General features: G+C 44.1%; 2 protein-coding genes across 2 annotated transcripts; one reads left to right on the top strand and one right to left on the bottom strand.

The window, feature by feature from the left end:
* Positions 1-1,161: 1,161 nt before the first annotated feature.
* Positions 1,162-12,620, bottom strand: LOC311146964 (dynein axonemal heavy chain 11-like; the record flags this gene model as incomplete). Its single annotated transcript, XM_084183575.1, has 12 exons — positions 1,162-1,458; positions 1,535-1,675; positions 1,808-1,920; positions 2,001-2,116; positions 2,227-2,409; positions 2,999-3,079; positions 3,155-3,274; positions 3,407-3,598; positions 11,631-11,720; positions 11,815-11,952; positions 12,181-12,310; positions 12,391-12,620. The coding sequence occupies 12 exons, from the start codon at positions 12,618-12,620 to the stop codon at positions 1,211-1,213; spliced, it is 1,782 nt and encodes a 593-aa protein (XP_084039701.1). The 3' UTR covers positions 1,162-1,210.
* LOC311147024 (cyclin-dependent kinase 5 activator 1-like) lies at positions 9,217-10,184 on the top strand (the record flags this gene model as incomplete). The annotated part of the gene is made up of 1 exon (XM_084183632.1): positions 9,217-10,184. The coding sequence occupies one exon, from the start codon at positions 9,217-9,219 to the stop codon at positions 10,174-10,176; it is 960 nt and encodes a 319-aa protein (XP_084039758.1). The 3' UTR covers positions 10,177-10,184.
* Positions 12,621-13,681: the final 1,061 nt, after the last annotated feature.

The raw sequence follows: 13,681 nt of genomic DNA, 5'->3' as shown, positions 1-13,681 counted from the left end.
GGGATATGCTCTCTCTGGATGATATTGGGGGGATAGAGAGGATAGGGGACATGGATATGAATATGAACATGGGGGTGGTAGGGGTCAGGGGTGAAATGGCTAATGTTGGGGTCATAAGTCATAAGGTCAGGAGTGAGTTAGGGGTCAGAGGTCAGGGGGTGAGGTCGGGGGTACAGGTGAGCATGCGGACAACATCCAATCAGAACTCTTCTAAGACCTGCAGTGTACGACAGGGAACCAAAATCAATATGGCCGCCACCGCCGCGACGCTGGACATGAACATGATGGACCTGGGCTGGTCTGACGACGACAGTGACTAGGAGAACACACAAACACTATTTTGTTTCTGTTATGTCATTTTCTTTTTTAATTGAAGCCAAACGTATACACGCCCCTGTGTGTGAGGACTGTAGGGGATAATAGTGAAGAATTATGAGCAGTGTGGATTTCCTCCTGCTAACTGTCATGTTGTTCTGGGCCCGGTTTCCCAAAAGCATCCTAAGGCTAAGTTCATCCATAAAGTTCTAACAATGAACTTAGCCTTCGGATGCTTTTGGGAAACCGGGCCCTAGTCTATTGAAGCTTTTAAAGTGACATGTAACTGATGTGCCATATTAACAAGTGTTACATAGACCATAGAGCACTTGAACACCACTCCTTTTTAGATGCTAGGACTAGGTAAAGGGTACCATCCAATGTTTTCTGCTTTTAGATTTGTACACTTGTTAGACGATACAGTTGATTTGTTAAAAATAATAAGCTTTGAAGTAATGGGTTCTTACTGTGATCAAATGTGTGAAACTATTTTGCAGCTTGTACTGTATTGTTTTTCAATAAATTCAGAAAAATACAGATATATTCATACTAATTCATATGAAAAAACTTAATATAGCTTTATACATTTTCATATAGCTTTCAGGTGCTAAAACAGTACTATACAAATTCCGTTTATATTTCAATAGCAGCATGAAACCTGGTTTGAGGGATATGTAGTAAAACATGCGTATTTTACATAAAATAACTTTTCTCACACTTAGCAACATAATGCAGAAAATACACACCCTACGAATAACTAAAGAAAAAACTACCTTGCCTCTTTCCAACCTCAAAAAAGCCATTTTTAACCAACAGTCTTGTAGAGCATCAGGCCCCTCATCCTTCTCCACCTTCACCTCATTTCTCTCACAAGCAGAGTTCCTACCCTGACAGCTCACACACTGAGCAGCAGTGCCACCCCAGCCAGTACCCACTTGGCTGGTCTCTCTCTGGTCTTGAGGCTGAAGGTCCAGACATAAGTGGTTCCTCTCAGCTTGGTCTTGTACAGGGGACACTCATAGATGTTACGCGTCTCCTGTCTGTCGTTAGGTACGGCTCGGACTGAGATGACTGGCATGGAGGGGGTTAACTCCTTCAGACGAGCCTCAGTGATCACCCCACCCTGAGTGTCCCATCTTGCACCTATGGGACAAAGAGGGAAAAATGAAGATAAATGAACTAGGATGTATGTGTTCATGAGAAGGAGAGGAGTGTATACCTTCCATGTACAGTCCGTATACGTATGCTCCCTCTCTGGCAGGCTGGTTGAACTCTTCCTTAAATTTCTTAGTCACATCCACAGTCAGGTTCATCTTATCTAACGGCCACTCATTCTTACGAGCCAGAGACTGCATCACCGCTGGAGGGAGAGAGGGTAGTTGAGCAAATAATTCCACTGAATAGAGAATACCAAGAGGCAACTGAGAGTTACAACATAAGTCGGTTGGGTATGTTGTTTGTAAGTGTGTAGGGGGATGTGCGTGTATGTTACCTGTTAAGAAGGACTGTGGGTTAAAGAGTCCAGACAGCCAGACGACGGTGGGCAGAGCCAGGTCCTGTGTCCAGCTGTCCAGCTCTCTACAGCGCAGCAACACGTCATTATACCTGATAAGCACACACACACATAGCAACACATCATCTTAAGTACACGTTGGGACAGTGGGAGAGTACACACAGTGACTCACCACTGGGCCAGGCTGTAAGTGGAGGGGTAGGCCAGTTTGGTCCAGGTGTCTGGGACGTTATCAAAGAACAGAGCTGACTGGATCTGCTCCATCTCTGAGGAGATAGCCAGCTCACCCTTGAAGGAGAAAAAAACATCACTGTTATGAGAGACAACTACCAATTCACCCTTATGTCATCTATCAGTCCTAGTCTAATTTCCCAGCTGACCCCTAGCCCCTAACCCACCTTCAGCCCCAGGTCCAGCTCTTTGAGTGAGCGTCGTATCTCGTAGATGAGCGTGTTCATACGTTCACACTCCTGGAAGCAGACCAGGATGTATGGTGATCTCTCAGCAGTCTTAGACGTGATGTCTGACATGTTGTACTCTTCTGGAAGCTTCTCCAACACCTCGTCTAGGATGGTCTTCACCTGCAGGGAGGATGAGGGATGAGTGTGTGTGGGTCCGCTGTATGTGTGTGTCTGCTATGAGTGTGTCTGTTATGAATATGCCTGGTGTGTGTGTGTGTGTGTCTCTCACACACACCTTCTCCTCTACGGTCTGTGAAGCCCCCTCTCCCATCACAGAATCAGGTGACTGCAGCTCCAGCAGTGTGTGGAAGAGGTTATCAGAGGTCACCGTCAGAAACTATATCTCTGCGTTGGGGTGTAGTCCATAATGCACCGGGCTCTCGTGGGGCAGCATCTCATCTCATCTCCTGAGTGGCGCAGTGGTCTAAGGCACTGCATCGCAGTGCTAACTGTGCCACTAGAGATCCTGGTTCGAATCCAGGCTCTGTCGCAGCCGGCCGCGACCGGGAGACTCATGGGCGGCGCACAATTAGCCCAGCGTCGTCCAGGGTAGGGGAGGGAATGGCCGGCAGGGATGTAGCTCAGTTGATAGAGCATGGCGTTTGCAACGCCAGGGTTGTGGGTTCAATTCCCATGGGGGGCCAGTATAAAAAAAATTATGTATTCACTAACTGTAAGTCGCTCTGGATAAGAGCGTCTGCTAAATGACTAAAATGTAAATGTAATAACCATGGTAGTCCAGGTTGGAGGGAACCACAAAGCCCGGAGCCAGAGCCAACTTCCTGTCAAACTGGTGGGAAACAGGATGGAAAGGGTGTAGGTTTATTTTTAACACTATCATCACAATCGTAACACACACACACACCTGGTTGGGCTGCATATATTCCTCCAGGTAGGTTCTACAGAGTCTTCTGTCCCAGTCGTCTGTGATGTGACCTCCATACATGATCTCTCCAAACAGATAGCGCAAGTCCTCCCACGGCACCTAAACATGCGCAAGCGCACACACAAAATACATGAACAATGACTCATCATCATCATCAATATAAACATCATCAATCATCAATACAGTCATGATCATCACCATCCTGATCACTATAACACGGTAAACAGTGACCTGTGAGTTGGCCTCCAGGTAGTTGCAGAGCACGTTGACAGAGATGGTGAGGTCTCCAGTGTTAAAGGGGTATTTCCTGTTCCAACCCTGAGGACCGAACTTACGCCTCTCAGCCACACAGGCATGAAAATAACACAGAGAGAACAGGATGGTCTTAAACTCCTGCTCTCTACTGCACTGATCCAATATGTCCTACAGAGACATAGACAGAGAGAGAGAGAGCGAGAGAGAGAGAGCGAGGGTGGTTGTGGAAGGAGTTTGTGAGATATTGATAATATACAGTTGAAGTCGGAAGTTTACATACACTTAGGTTGGAGACATTAAAACTAGTTTTTCAACCACTCCCATTTCCTTTTAACAAACTATAGTTTTGGCAAGTCGGTTAGGACTTCTAATATGTGCATGACACAAGTAATTTTTCCAACAATTGTTTACAGACAGATTATTTCACTTATAATTCACTGTATCACAATTCCAGTGGGTCAGAAGTTTACATATACTAAGTTGACTGTGCCTTTAAACAGCTTGGAAAATTCCAGAAAATGATGTCATGGCTTTAGAAGCTTCTGATAGGCTAATTGACATCATTTGAGTCAATTGGAGGTGTACCTGTTGATGTATTTCAAGGCCTACCTTCAAACTCAGTGCCTCTTTGCTTGACATCGTGGGAAAATCAAAGGAAATCAGCCAAGACCTCAGAATAAAAATTATAGACCTCCACAAGTCTGGTTCATCCTTGGGAGCAATTTCCAAATGCCTAAAGGTGCCACGTTCATCTGTACAAACAATAGTATGCAAGTATAAACACCATGGGACCACGCAGCTGTCATACCGCTCAGGAAGAAGACGCGTTTTGTCTCCTAGAGATGAATGTACTTTGGTGCGAAAAGTGCAAATCAATCCCAGAACAACAGCAAAGGACCTTGTGAAGATGCTGGAGGAAACAGGTACAAAAGTATCTATATCCACAGTAAAACTAGTCCTATATCGACATAACCTTAAAGGCCGCGCAGCAAGGAAGAAGCCACTGCTCCAAAACCGCCATAAAAAACCCAGACTATGGTTTGCAACTGCACATGGGGACAAAGATTGTACTTTTTGAGAAATGTCCTCTGGTCTGATGAAACAAAAATAGAACTGTTTGGCCATAATGACCATCGTTATGTTTGGAGGAAAAAGGGGGACCTTGCTAGCCGAAGAACACCATCCCAACCGTGAAGCACGGAGGTGGCAGCATCATGCTGTGGGGGTGCTTTGCTGCAGGAGGGACTGGTGCACTTCACAAAATAGATGGCATCATGAGGAAGGAAAATTATGTGGATATATTGAAGCAACATCTCAAGACATCAGTCAGGAAGTTAAAGTTTGGTCACAAATGAGTCTTCCAAATGGACAATGACCCCAAGCGTACTTACAAAGTTGTGGCAAAATGGCTTAAGGACAACAAAGTCAAGGTATTGGAGTGGCCATCACAAAGCCCTGACATCAATCCTATAGAAAATGTGTGGGCAGAACTGAAAAAGCGTGTGCGAGCAAGGAGGCCTACAAACCTGACTCAGTTACACCAGCTCTGTCAGGAGGAATGGGCCAAAATTCACCCAACTTATTGTGGGAAGCATGTGGAAGGCTACCCGAAATGTTTGACCCAAATTAAACAATTTAAAGGCAATGCTACCAAATACTAATTGAGTGTATGTAAACTTCTGACCCACTGGGAATGTGATGAAAGAAATAAAAGCTGAAATAAATCATTCTCTCTACAATTATTCTGACATTCTTAAAATAAAGTGGTGATCCTAACTGACCTAAAACAGGGAATTTTTACTAGGATTAAATGTCAGGAATTGTGAAAAACTTAGTTTAAATGTATTTGGCTAAGGTGTATGTAAACTTCCGACTTCAACTGTATTAGGACAGCAGTTAGGGATGGGGAGGTACTTGAATATTCAAACCGAGCTTAGGCTAGAATTGGATCAACTGCTGTAAGTATTTCGATTCTTAACACATTCTTGCACACAAGGATATACCATGATATATATATACACAGTTCCAGTCAAAAGTTTGGACACACCTACTCATTCCAGGGTTTTTCTTTATTTTTACTATTTTCTACATTGTAGAATAATAGTGAAGACATCAAAACTATGAAATAACACATATGGAATCATGTAGTGACCAAAAAAGTGTTATAAAATATATTTTGATTTGTTTATTTGAGATTCTTCAAAGAAACCACCCTTTGCCTTGACAGCTTTGCACACTCTTGGCATTCTCTCAATCAGCTTCATGGGGTAGTCATCTGGAATGCATTTCAATTAACAGCTGTGCCTTCTTAAAAGTTAATTTGTGGAATTTCTTCCCTTCTTAATGTGTTTGAGCCAATCAGTTGTGTTGTGACAAGGTAGGGGTGGTATACAGAAGATAGCCCTATTTGATAAAAGACCAAGTCCATATTATGGCAAGAACAGCTCAAATAATACAAAGAGAAATGACAGTCCATCATTACTTTAAGACATGAAGGTCAGTCAATACGGAAAACTTCAACAACTTTGAAAGTTTCTTCAAGTGCAGTCGCAAAAACCATCAAGTGCTATGATGAAACTGGCTCTCATGAGGACTGCCACAGGAATGGAAGACCCAGAGTTACCTCTGCTGCAGAGGATAAGTTAAATAGAGTTACCAGCCTCAGAAATTGCAGACCAAATAAATGCTTCACAGAGTTCAAGTAACAGACACATCTCAACATCAACTGTTCAGAGGAGACTGTGTGAATCAGGCCTTCGTGGTCGATTTGCTGCAAAGAAAGCACTACTAAAGGACACCAATAATTAGAAGAGACTTGCTTGGGCAAAGAAACACGAGCAGTGGACATTAGACCGATGGAAATGTGTCCTTTGGTCTGGAGTCCAAATTGGAGATGTATGGTTCCAACTGCCGTGTCTTTGTGAGACGTGGTGTGGGTGAACGGATGATCTCCGCATGTGTATTTCCCACCGTAAAGCATGTAGGAGGAGGTGTTATGGTGTGGGGGTGCTTTGCTGGTGACACTGTCTGTGATTTATTTAGAATTCAAGGCACACTTAACCAGCATGGCTACCGCAACATTCTGCAGCGATACACCATCCCATCTGGTTTGGGCTTAGTGGAACTATAATTTGTTTTTCAACAGGACAATGAACCAACACACCTCCAGCCTGTGGAGGACTATTTTACCACGAATGAGAGTGCTGCATCAGATGACCTTGCCTCCACAATCCCACGACCTCAACCCAATTGAGATGGTTTGGGATGAGTCGGACCACAGAGTGAAGGAAAAGCAGCCAACAGGTGCTCAGCATATGTGGGAACTCCTTCAAGACTGTTGGAAAAGCATTCTAGGTGAAGCCAGTAGTGTGCAAAGCTGTCATCAAGGCAACTGATTTTTTAATGTTTTAATTTCACCTTTATTTAACCAGGTAAGCCAGTTGAGAACAAGTTCTCATTTACAACTGCCACCTGGCCAAGATAAAACAAAGCAGTGCAATAAAAACAACAACACAGAGTTACATATGGGGTAAAACAAAACATAAAGTCAAAAATACTACAGAAAATATATACAGTGTGTGCAAATGTAGAAAGTTATGGAGGTAAGGCAATAAATAGGCCATAGTGCAAAATAATTACAATTAGTATTAACACTGGAATGATAGATGTACAAGAGATAATGTGCAAATAGAGATACTGGGGTGTAAATTAGCAAAATAAATAACAATATGGGGATGAGGTAGTTGGGTGGGGTAATTTCAGATGGGCTGTGTACAGGTGCAGTGATCAGTAAGGTGGTCTGACAACTGATGCTTAAAGTTAGATAAGTTAGATAAGTCTCCAGCTTCAGAGATTAGGATAAGCTAAGATAAGGAGGGGATTTGCCTAGAAGTGATTTATAGATGGCCTGGAGCCAGTGGGTTTGCCAACGAATATGTAGTGTGGACCAGCCAACAAGAGCATACAGGTCGCAGTGGTGGGTAGTATATGGGGCTTTGGGTGGGTGAAGAGCATGCATTTCATTTTACTTGTGTTTAAGAGCAGTTGGAGGCTACGGAAGTTGTGTTGTATGGCATTGAAGCTCGTTTGGAGGTTTGTTAACACAGTGTCCAATGAAGGGCCAGATGTATACAAAATGGTGTCGTCTGCCTAGAGGTGGATCTGAGAATCACCAGCAGCAAGAGCGGTGTTTGAAGAATCTCAAATATAAAATATATTTTTATGTGTTTAATACTTTTTTGGTTATGTCGTATATGATGAATGGTGGTCATTATTGCTGTCAACAAAAGGAGTCTGCTCATACTGAACGTTGATCATAAGGTTTATTCAGACCACAAGCTTCAGCATGAGTAACAGACTCGCGAGGTCTGGAGAACAGTGTCCTCCCATTCTAGGGGCTGCTCTGACGTCTTCCTCCCCTAACCCCCTTATTTATAAACAATGAAACTCCCTCTTCTGGCCAATCACCAGTCTCCCCTTTATATAGCCTTCCAAGAGTTGAATGGCTCCCTCTACTGTTCAATCCCCGTATCTTACAACCCACTTCCTGTCTGTCATATGTGACGTCACGCTAAAACCTTCCCTCTCGATAGCAATAATCAACCTTCCATTTCTTCATGAAAAACATTTAACAAAGACAATTTTGATGTCTTCACTATTATTCTACAATGTAGAAAAACCCTTGAATGAGTAGGTGTGTCCAAACCTTTAACTGGTACGGTATATCTTTTTTTATAACTTTGGAGTGTAGTTTTAGACGTTTTTATTTGAGCTACTGCTGGTTCTTATGTTGCGTTTTACACGAAAAGGCTATTTAGCCTACTTCTATAACGCATTTTAAGCTAGTCCTTCAGTCAGTCCTGACATAGAAGTAGGCCTGTATGCTCTCCACTTCAAATAGCGATTATAGGCGAGCACCTATTTGTCCCTAGGCTAAATGCTCATTATCGGAGTAGATTGCTAAAGTGAAATGACTAACGCACCCTTTAGGCGGAAGAAGAGTCTGGTGGTGAACGAGATAAGCGCGCACCTGACAGAGGTGCCCATTTAATTTGACAGACCATTGAGATCCATGCAAAACACTCGCAGATACATGTTATTCATCCATTGAGGCCAGAAATATAACGCTGTAGCGTAGCAGTCACTCAAAGATTATTTCGTTTTCAACGTATTGAGCTAGGCTATAGCAAATATGAGGCAAATTCTATCATGGCGAAAATCTGACTTTATTTATTTGTTTATTTATTTATTTTTGCCAACATCAAACTTAATCTTTCACAAAATCGCCTCTATGACATGCTTCTTTATTACGACGGGGACACACAATTTCAGAACGCTCGATTTCAGAACCTTGGACAATTCCGATGTTCACAACCATAACAGCCTTGATCTCAAAGCACCTGGACAACCCGTCTTTACCTTTCAATTAACGAAGAAAATATTGAATTATCTTTACAATTTTTCACATATCAACTTGAAATCAGTGAGTAATATTTTTGTTTTGCTTTGAAATGTTATATTGCTCATGTTTATGAACACATAACCCTAATGTCTATGCTTAATACTCTTTGATTTAGATTATGTCCCACATGGAACCCTATTTCCTATATATTGCACTACTTTGACCAGACTCCTATAGGCCTTGGTAAAAAGCAGTGCACTATATAGGGAATAGGTTGCCATCTGGGAGACACCCATAGCTGAGCTAGATAGGCCTACTGAACTGATGCCATGCATTTCATTTTGCTAATATTGAAGCATTTTGTTTTCCACAGGCACTATTGACCATGGGATCCGCAATGTCTATCTCACTCCGCGAGAAGGCAGTCCACTTCAAAGATGGGCCGGACACGGTGGGCCACTTCTTTGAAGTCCAGACCCGTAAGAGCGGCAAAGACAAGACCCTGAAGCGCTACTCGCCATGTAGGTGGATTGTGAAGAAGAAAGGCTCCAAGAAGGTGCAGGCCCACGAGAACACCAACCAAAACAACATCGCCCATCTGAGTAACGAGAACCTGGAGAAGTCTCAGTCCTCCTCCAACTTGTCCACCCTCACCCTGGAGAAGTCTCAATCCTGTGACAAGCTGTCCACCCAGTACCAGAGCACTCCAGCCATCGCCAACAGCTCCAACAACGCCGCCTCGTCGGTCGAGAAGGCCCCCTTGACCAACTCCAACACGGCCCCCGACACGCCCCAGACGGTGATCGTCCAGGACCTCGACACGCCCAAGAGGCTGGTGATGGTCCATGCTACAACCGGCGAGCTGCTGCGCTGCCTGGGTGAGTTCCTGTGCCGGCGCTGCTACCTGATCCAGGACATGTCTTCCATGGACCCGGAGCTGAGGCTGCGGGTGGTTGACCGTTATCTGCTGGACAACTGCTATCAGAACCAGAGCTGCATCAACCCGGCCATGGTGGTCTTCCTCTACATGCTGTGCCGCGAGGCGGTCTCCTCCGAGGTGGCCACCTTGCATGAGCTGCAAGCCGTGCTGCTTACCTGCCTCTACACGACCTGCTCCTACATTGGCAACCAGATCTCCTACCCCCTGGGACCCTTCCTGGTGGAGACCTGCAGGCAGACCTTCTGGATCCGCTGCATGTCCATCACCAAGCTGATGAGTGGTAAGATGCTCCAGATGAACACAGACCCTAACTTCTTCTCCCAGATGTTTGCTGACCTGAAGAACGAGAGCCAGAAGGAGGAGAAGAAGAGCCGCCTGCTCAGCGGTGTGTACAGCACTCAGTGAGGGACCTAGGGTAGAGGGGCCAGGGGAGGGGAGGGGCCTACTATAGCCTGACATTTCAAAATGGGAGGGAGGAGGATTGGTTCAGGGAATGGGTAGAGGGTGAGCTTTGATGGGAAAATATGATTTATAGATTTTAAGGGTTAATATGAGGGTTAATTTGGCTTGAAAGAGAACACAAATCGGTAGGTATGAATGTGTAGAGGACTGAGGCTGTAGCTTACTATCTACTGTACCAGCTGACTGTCTGACGTGTGCACTGCCTACCACGGGAGGATTGGAGGCACACGAGTGACTGTGCTAGTGCTCACATCACACAGGCTGCAGCCTACCAGCCTACTGTTCTGACTGTGTGAGATGTGCACTTTCTACCACGGGAGGGAAGGAGGCACCCTTGTGTGAGTGGGCTAGTGCTCAGATCATGGTTGAACAGACAAGCTGCAACCCTGCCGCTTTAGACTGTGAAGTGAACACCCATGTTCCCCCACAGCAAGCACAGGACTGGACAGTTCTGGGGGACAGGGGTTCGTTTGAGGACCATTGGTTCTGATGAACTTGAACGAACAGTGTGACTGTTTTGGAATAAAATGCTATATATATTCTCTTAAACATCCAGTGTTGTGTCCTTATTATTTTACAATTGATATTTTCCATGTCATTTTGAGATCTTGGTGGAGATAATACTTTACCAGTGGTGGAAAAAGTACCCAATTCAGTAAAACTTGAGTAAAAGTAAAGAAAATGACTCAAGTAAAAGTGAAAGTCACCCAGTAAAATACTACTTCAGTAAAAGTCTAAAAGTATCTGGTTTTAAATGTACTTAAGTATCAAAAGTGAAAGCAAAGGCTATATATCAAATTCCTTATATTATGCTAATTGCCTTTCTTTTTATTTATTTATGGGAATCCAGGGACACAGTTTAACAATCTTTTACAAACCAGATCAGAGGCAGTAGGGATGCATTTTTCTTAATAAGTACATGAATTTGACCGTTTTGCTGTCCTGCCTGAGCATTAGAAATGTAACGAGCACATATTTTATTTCAGAATGTAGTCAAGTAGAAGTAAAAGTTGTAAAAAATATAAAAACTCAAGTAAAGTACAGATACCTCAAAGTAGTACTTCAAAGTATTTTTACTTAGTTACTTTACACCACTGTACTTTACTAATGATTAGTAAATGTTTTATAAGGGTCTATATTAAACATCTAATAAATTATCCAATAATTCATTTGAAAGTTTATAAATAACTATGTATAGCTTACTAACATTTGCAAATGTAGAAACAGCAATTAGTAAATAGTGAGAACTGTTTATAATAGCCTTATAAATGATCTATTACTGGACATTATTATAAAGTGTGAATCAAACATTTGATGAGATTATTTTGAACAATAATTTCAATTGCCCATCCCTAACACCAGTGGACAGACATACATTAATACACACATTCCTGTACCTGGTCGAAGTTGTCCAGAGCAGCATGAAGGTTGGCATGCATGCCAGTGGGAGGCTCGTTGGTGATCTTGATGGCATTCTCCAGGATGCCCTGAGTGAGGAGAGGAGAACAAACACACTTTTAAATTAGGAAAACACACCGTGTTATTATAAATGCATGTGTGTGTATGTGTGTGTGTGTGTACCTGAGGGATGATGTGCTCCTGTGGTGTGGGGGCAGGCTCAGCACTCATAAACACCCTGTAGTCCTGGTGACTGCCCTCACAGCAGCGTTCCAGAAGCTTCTCCAACGACCCCAGCCAGCGAGCCACCAGGTGGATATTCTGACAGAGATGAATGAATGAATGAATGAATGAATGAATGAATGAATGAATGAATGAATGAATGAATGAATGAATGAATGAATGAATGAATGGATGGATGGATGAACAAATGTAAGCGCGAACAAACTAATAAATTGATTAATGAAACAATGAATGGATGGAAGGATGGATGCAATGATGAATGAATGAATTATGTTTTATGTACAGTATATAGCAGGATAGCCATACCTGTAAAATGACCCAGTGTCCCTCCTTAGCAGCCATCTCCATGGCGACCTCAGCCACAGCCTCCTGACCCTGACCCAAAGACACATTGTGGAGTTTCCCCAGGTCTATGGTGAACCCCAACTTCCTGCCTGTTACCATGGAAACAATATATTCTCAGTGTGTGTGTGTGTGTGTCATATTCATGCAGATTTACAGTGATCTTTACATTACAGTGACTCCACGTCTTTGAGAGGGTCTACTCCAGGAGACAGGATGAAGAATACAGGCGAGGCAGGTCTACTCTCTCTGAAGGACTTAGCAAACTCTGTCTTCCTCCCCTCTGTATACTTCACCCCCAACTTCTCCTCCACAAAGTTCCTACAGACAGAAAGAGAGTGCGCGAGAGCGAGGGGAGGGTATGTGGAGGGAGATTGATCGTCATTATAATTTGCCAGAGACATATAAAAGATGGGGATGGAGGGAGAGAAGAGGAGAGGGAGAGAAGAGGAGAGGGAGAGAAGACTGAGACTGTGGGAGGAGAGATTGATGGAGAGGTCCAATGTCACCCCTGTGAGTAGCCTACATATTTGCCGGGTTTCAAAGACCATGATGCTTCATTCATAAACATTTTCTATTTGTTTTACAACCTTATTTGAGATTTAGATATTAGAAACAGTCATGTTGTATGGTGTCAAAGCCCAGCATCCCTAGAGTAACAACACATTTATAGTGTGGTTAATGATGACATCTGGGTTGTGTTCAACTGCCCCCCCCCATCTCTTTCTCTCTTTCAGTTCTTCTCCCCCATAGCATCAGGCATCAGCTCGGAGTCGTTCTTCCGTTCTCAGTCTCAGGAGTCCAACAGCGCCAAGATATCCTGCCTTATCAGAACCCTCAGCAACTGAGAGAGGGGGATGGAGGGAGGGATAGACAGGGGGATAGGTGGGTTCCAGTCCATGATTAGGGGCTTCTCAAGCAGTCTTGGGGAGGCGGATGGGGATGGAGGGATAGAGGTAACCTGGGGGGAGAGAGAGAAGGAGAGGGGGACGGAGGGAGGGATAGAAGGGGGTCGGCTGGAGCTAGGGGAAGGGGGAGGCTCAGCTAGCTCAGCTGGTAGAGCACGGCGCTTGTAACGCCAAGGTAGTGGGTTCGATCCCCGGGACCACCCATACACAAAAAAAATGTATGCACGCACGACTGTAAGTCGCTTTGGATAAAAGCGTCTGCTAAATGGCATATTATATTATTATTATTATACAAATCATGCTAAAGGGGTTCCAGGGTGGGATTGGAGAGGTAGATGGGGAGACAGAGAGGGAGGAGAGGGGATGGGGGGAGACTGGGAGACAAGAGGGATGGAGGGAGGTAACGAAGGAGGAGAGGGTGGTGGTGGAGGGAGGGAGGCTGCAGTCAATGTTTAAGGAGCTGAGTGGGGGGAGTATGGTTGGGTTTGGGGATATGCTCTCTCTGGATGATATTGGGGGGATAGAGAGGATAGGGGACATGGATATGAATATGAACA

Source organism: Coregonus lavaretus, assembly GCF_964263955.1.
Source record: "Coregonus lavaretus genome assembly, chromosome: 19".
NCBI lineage: Eukaryota > Metazoa > Chordata > Actinopteri > Salmoniformes > Salmonidae > Coregonus > Coregonus lavaretus.
This window is presented reverse-complemented; position numbering and strand designations above follow the sequence as displayed.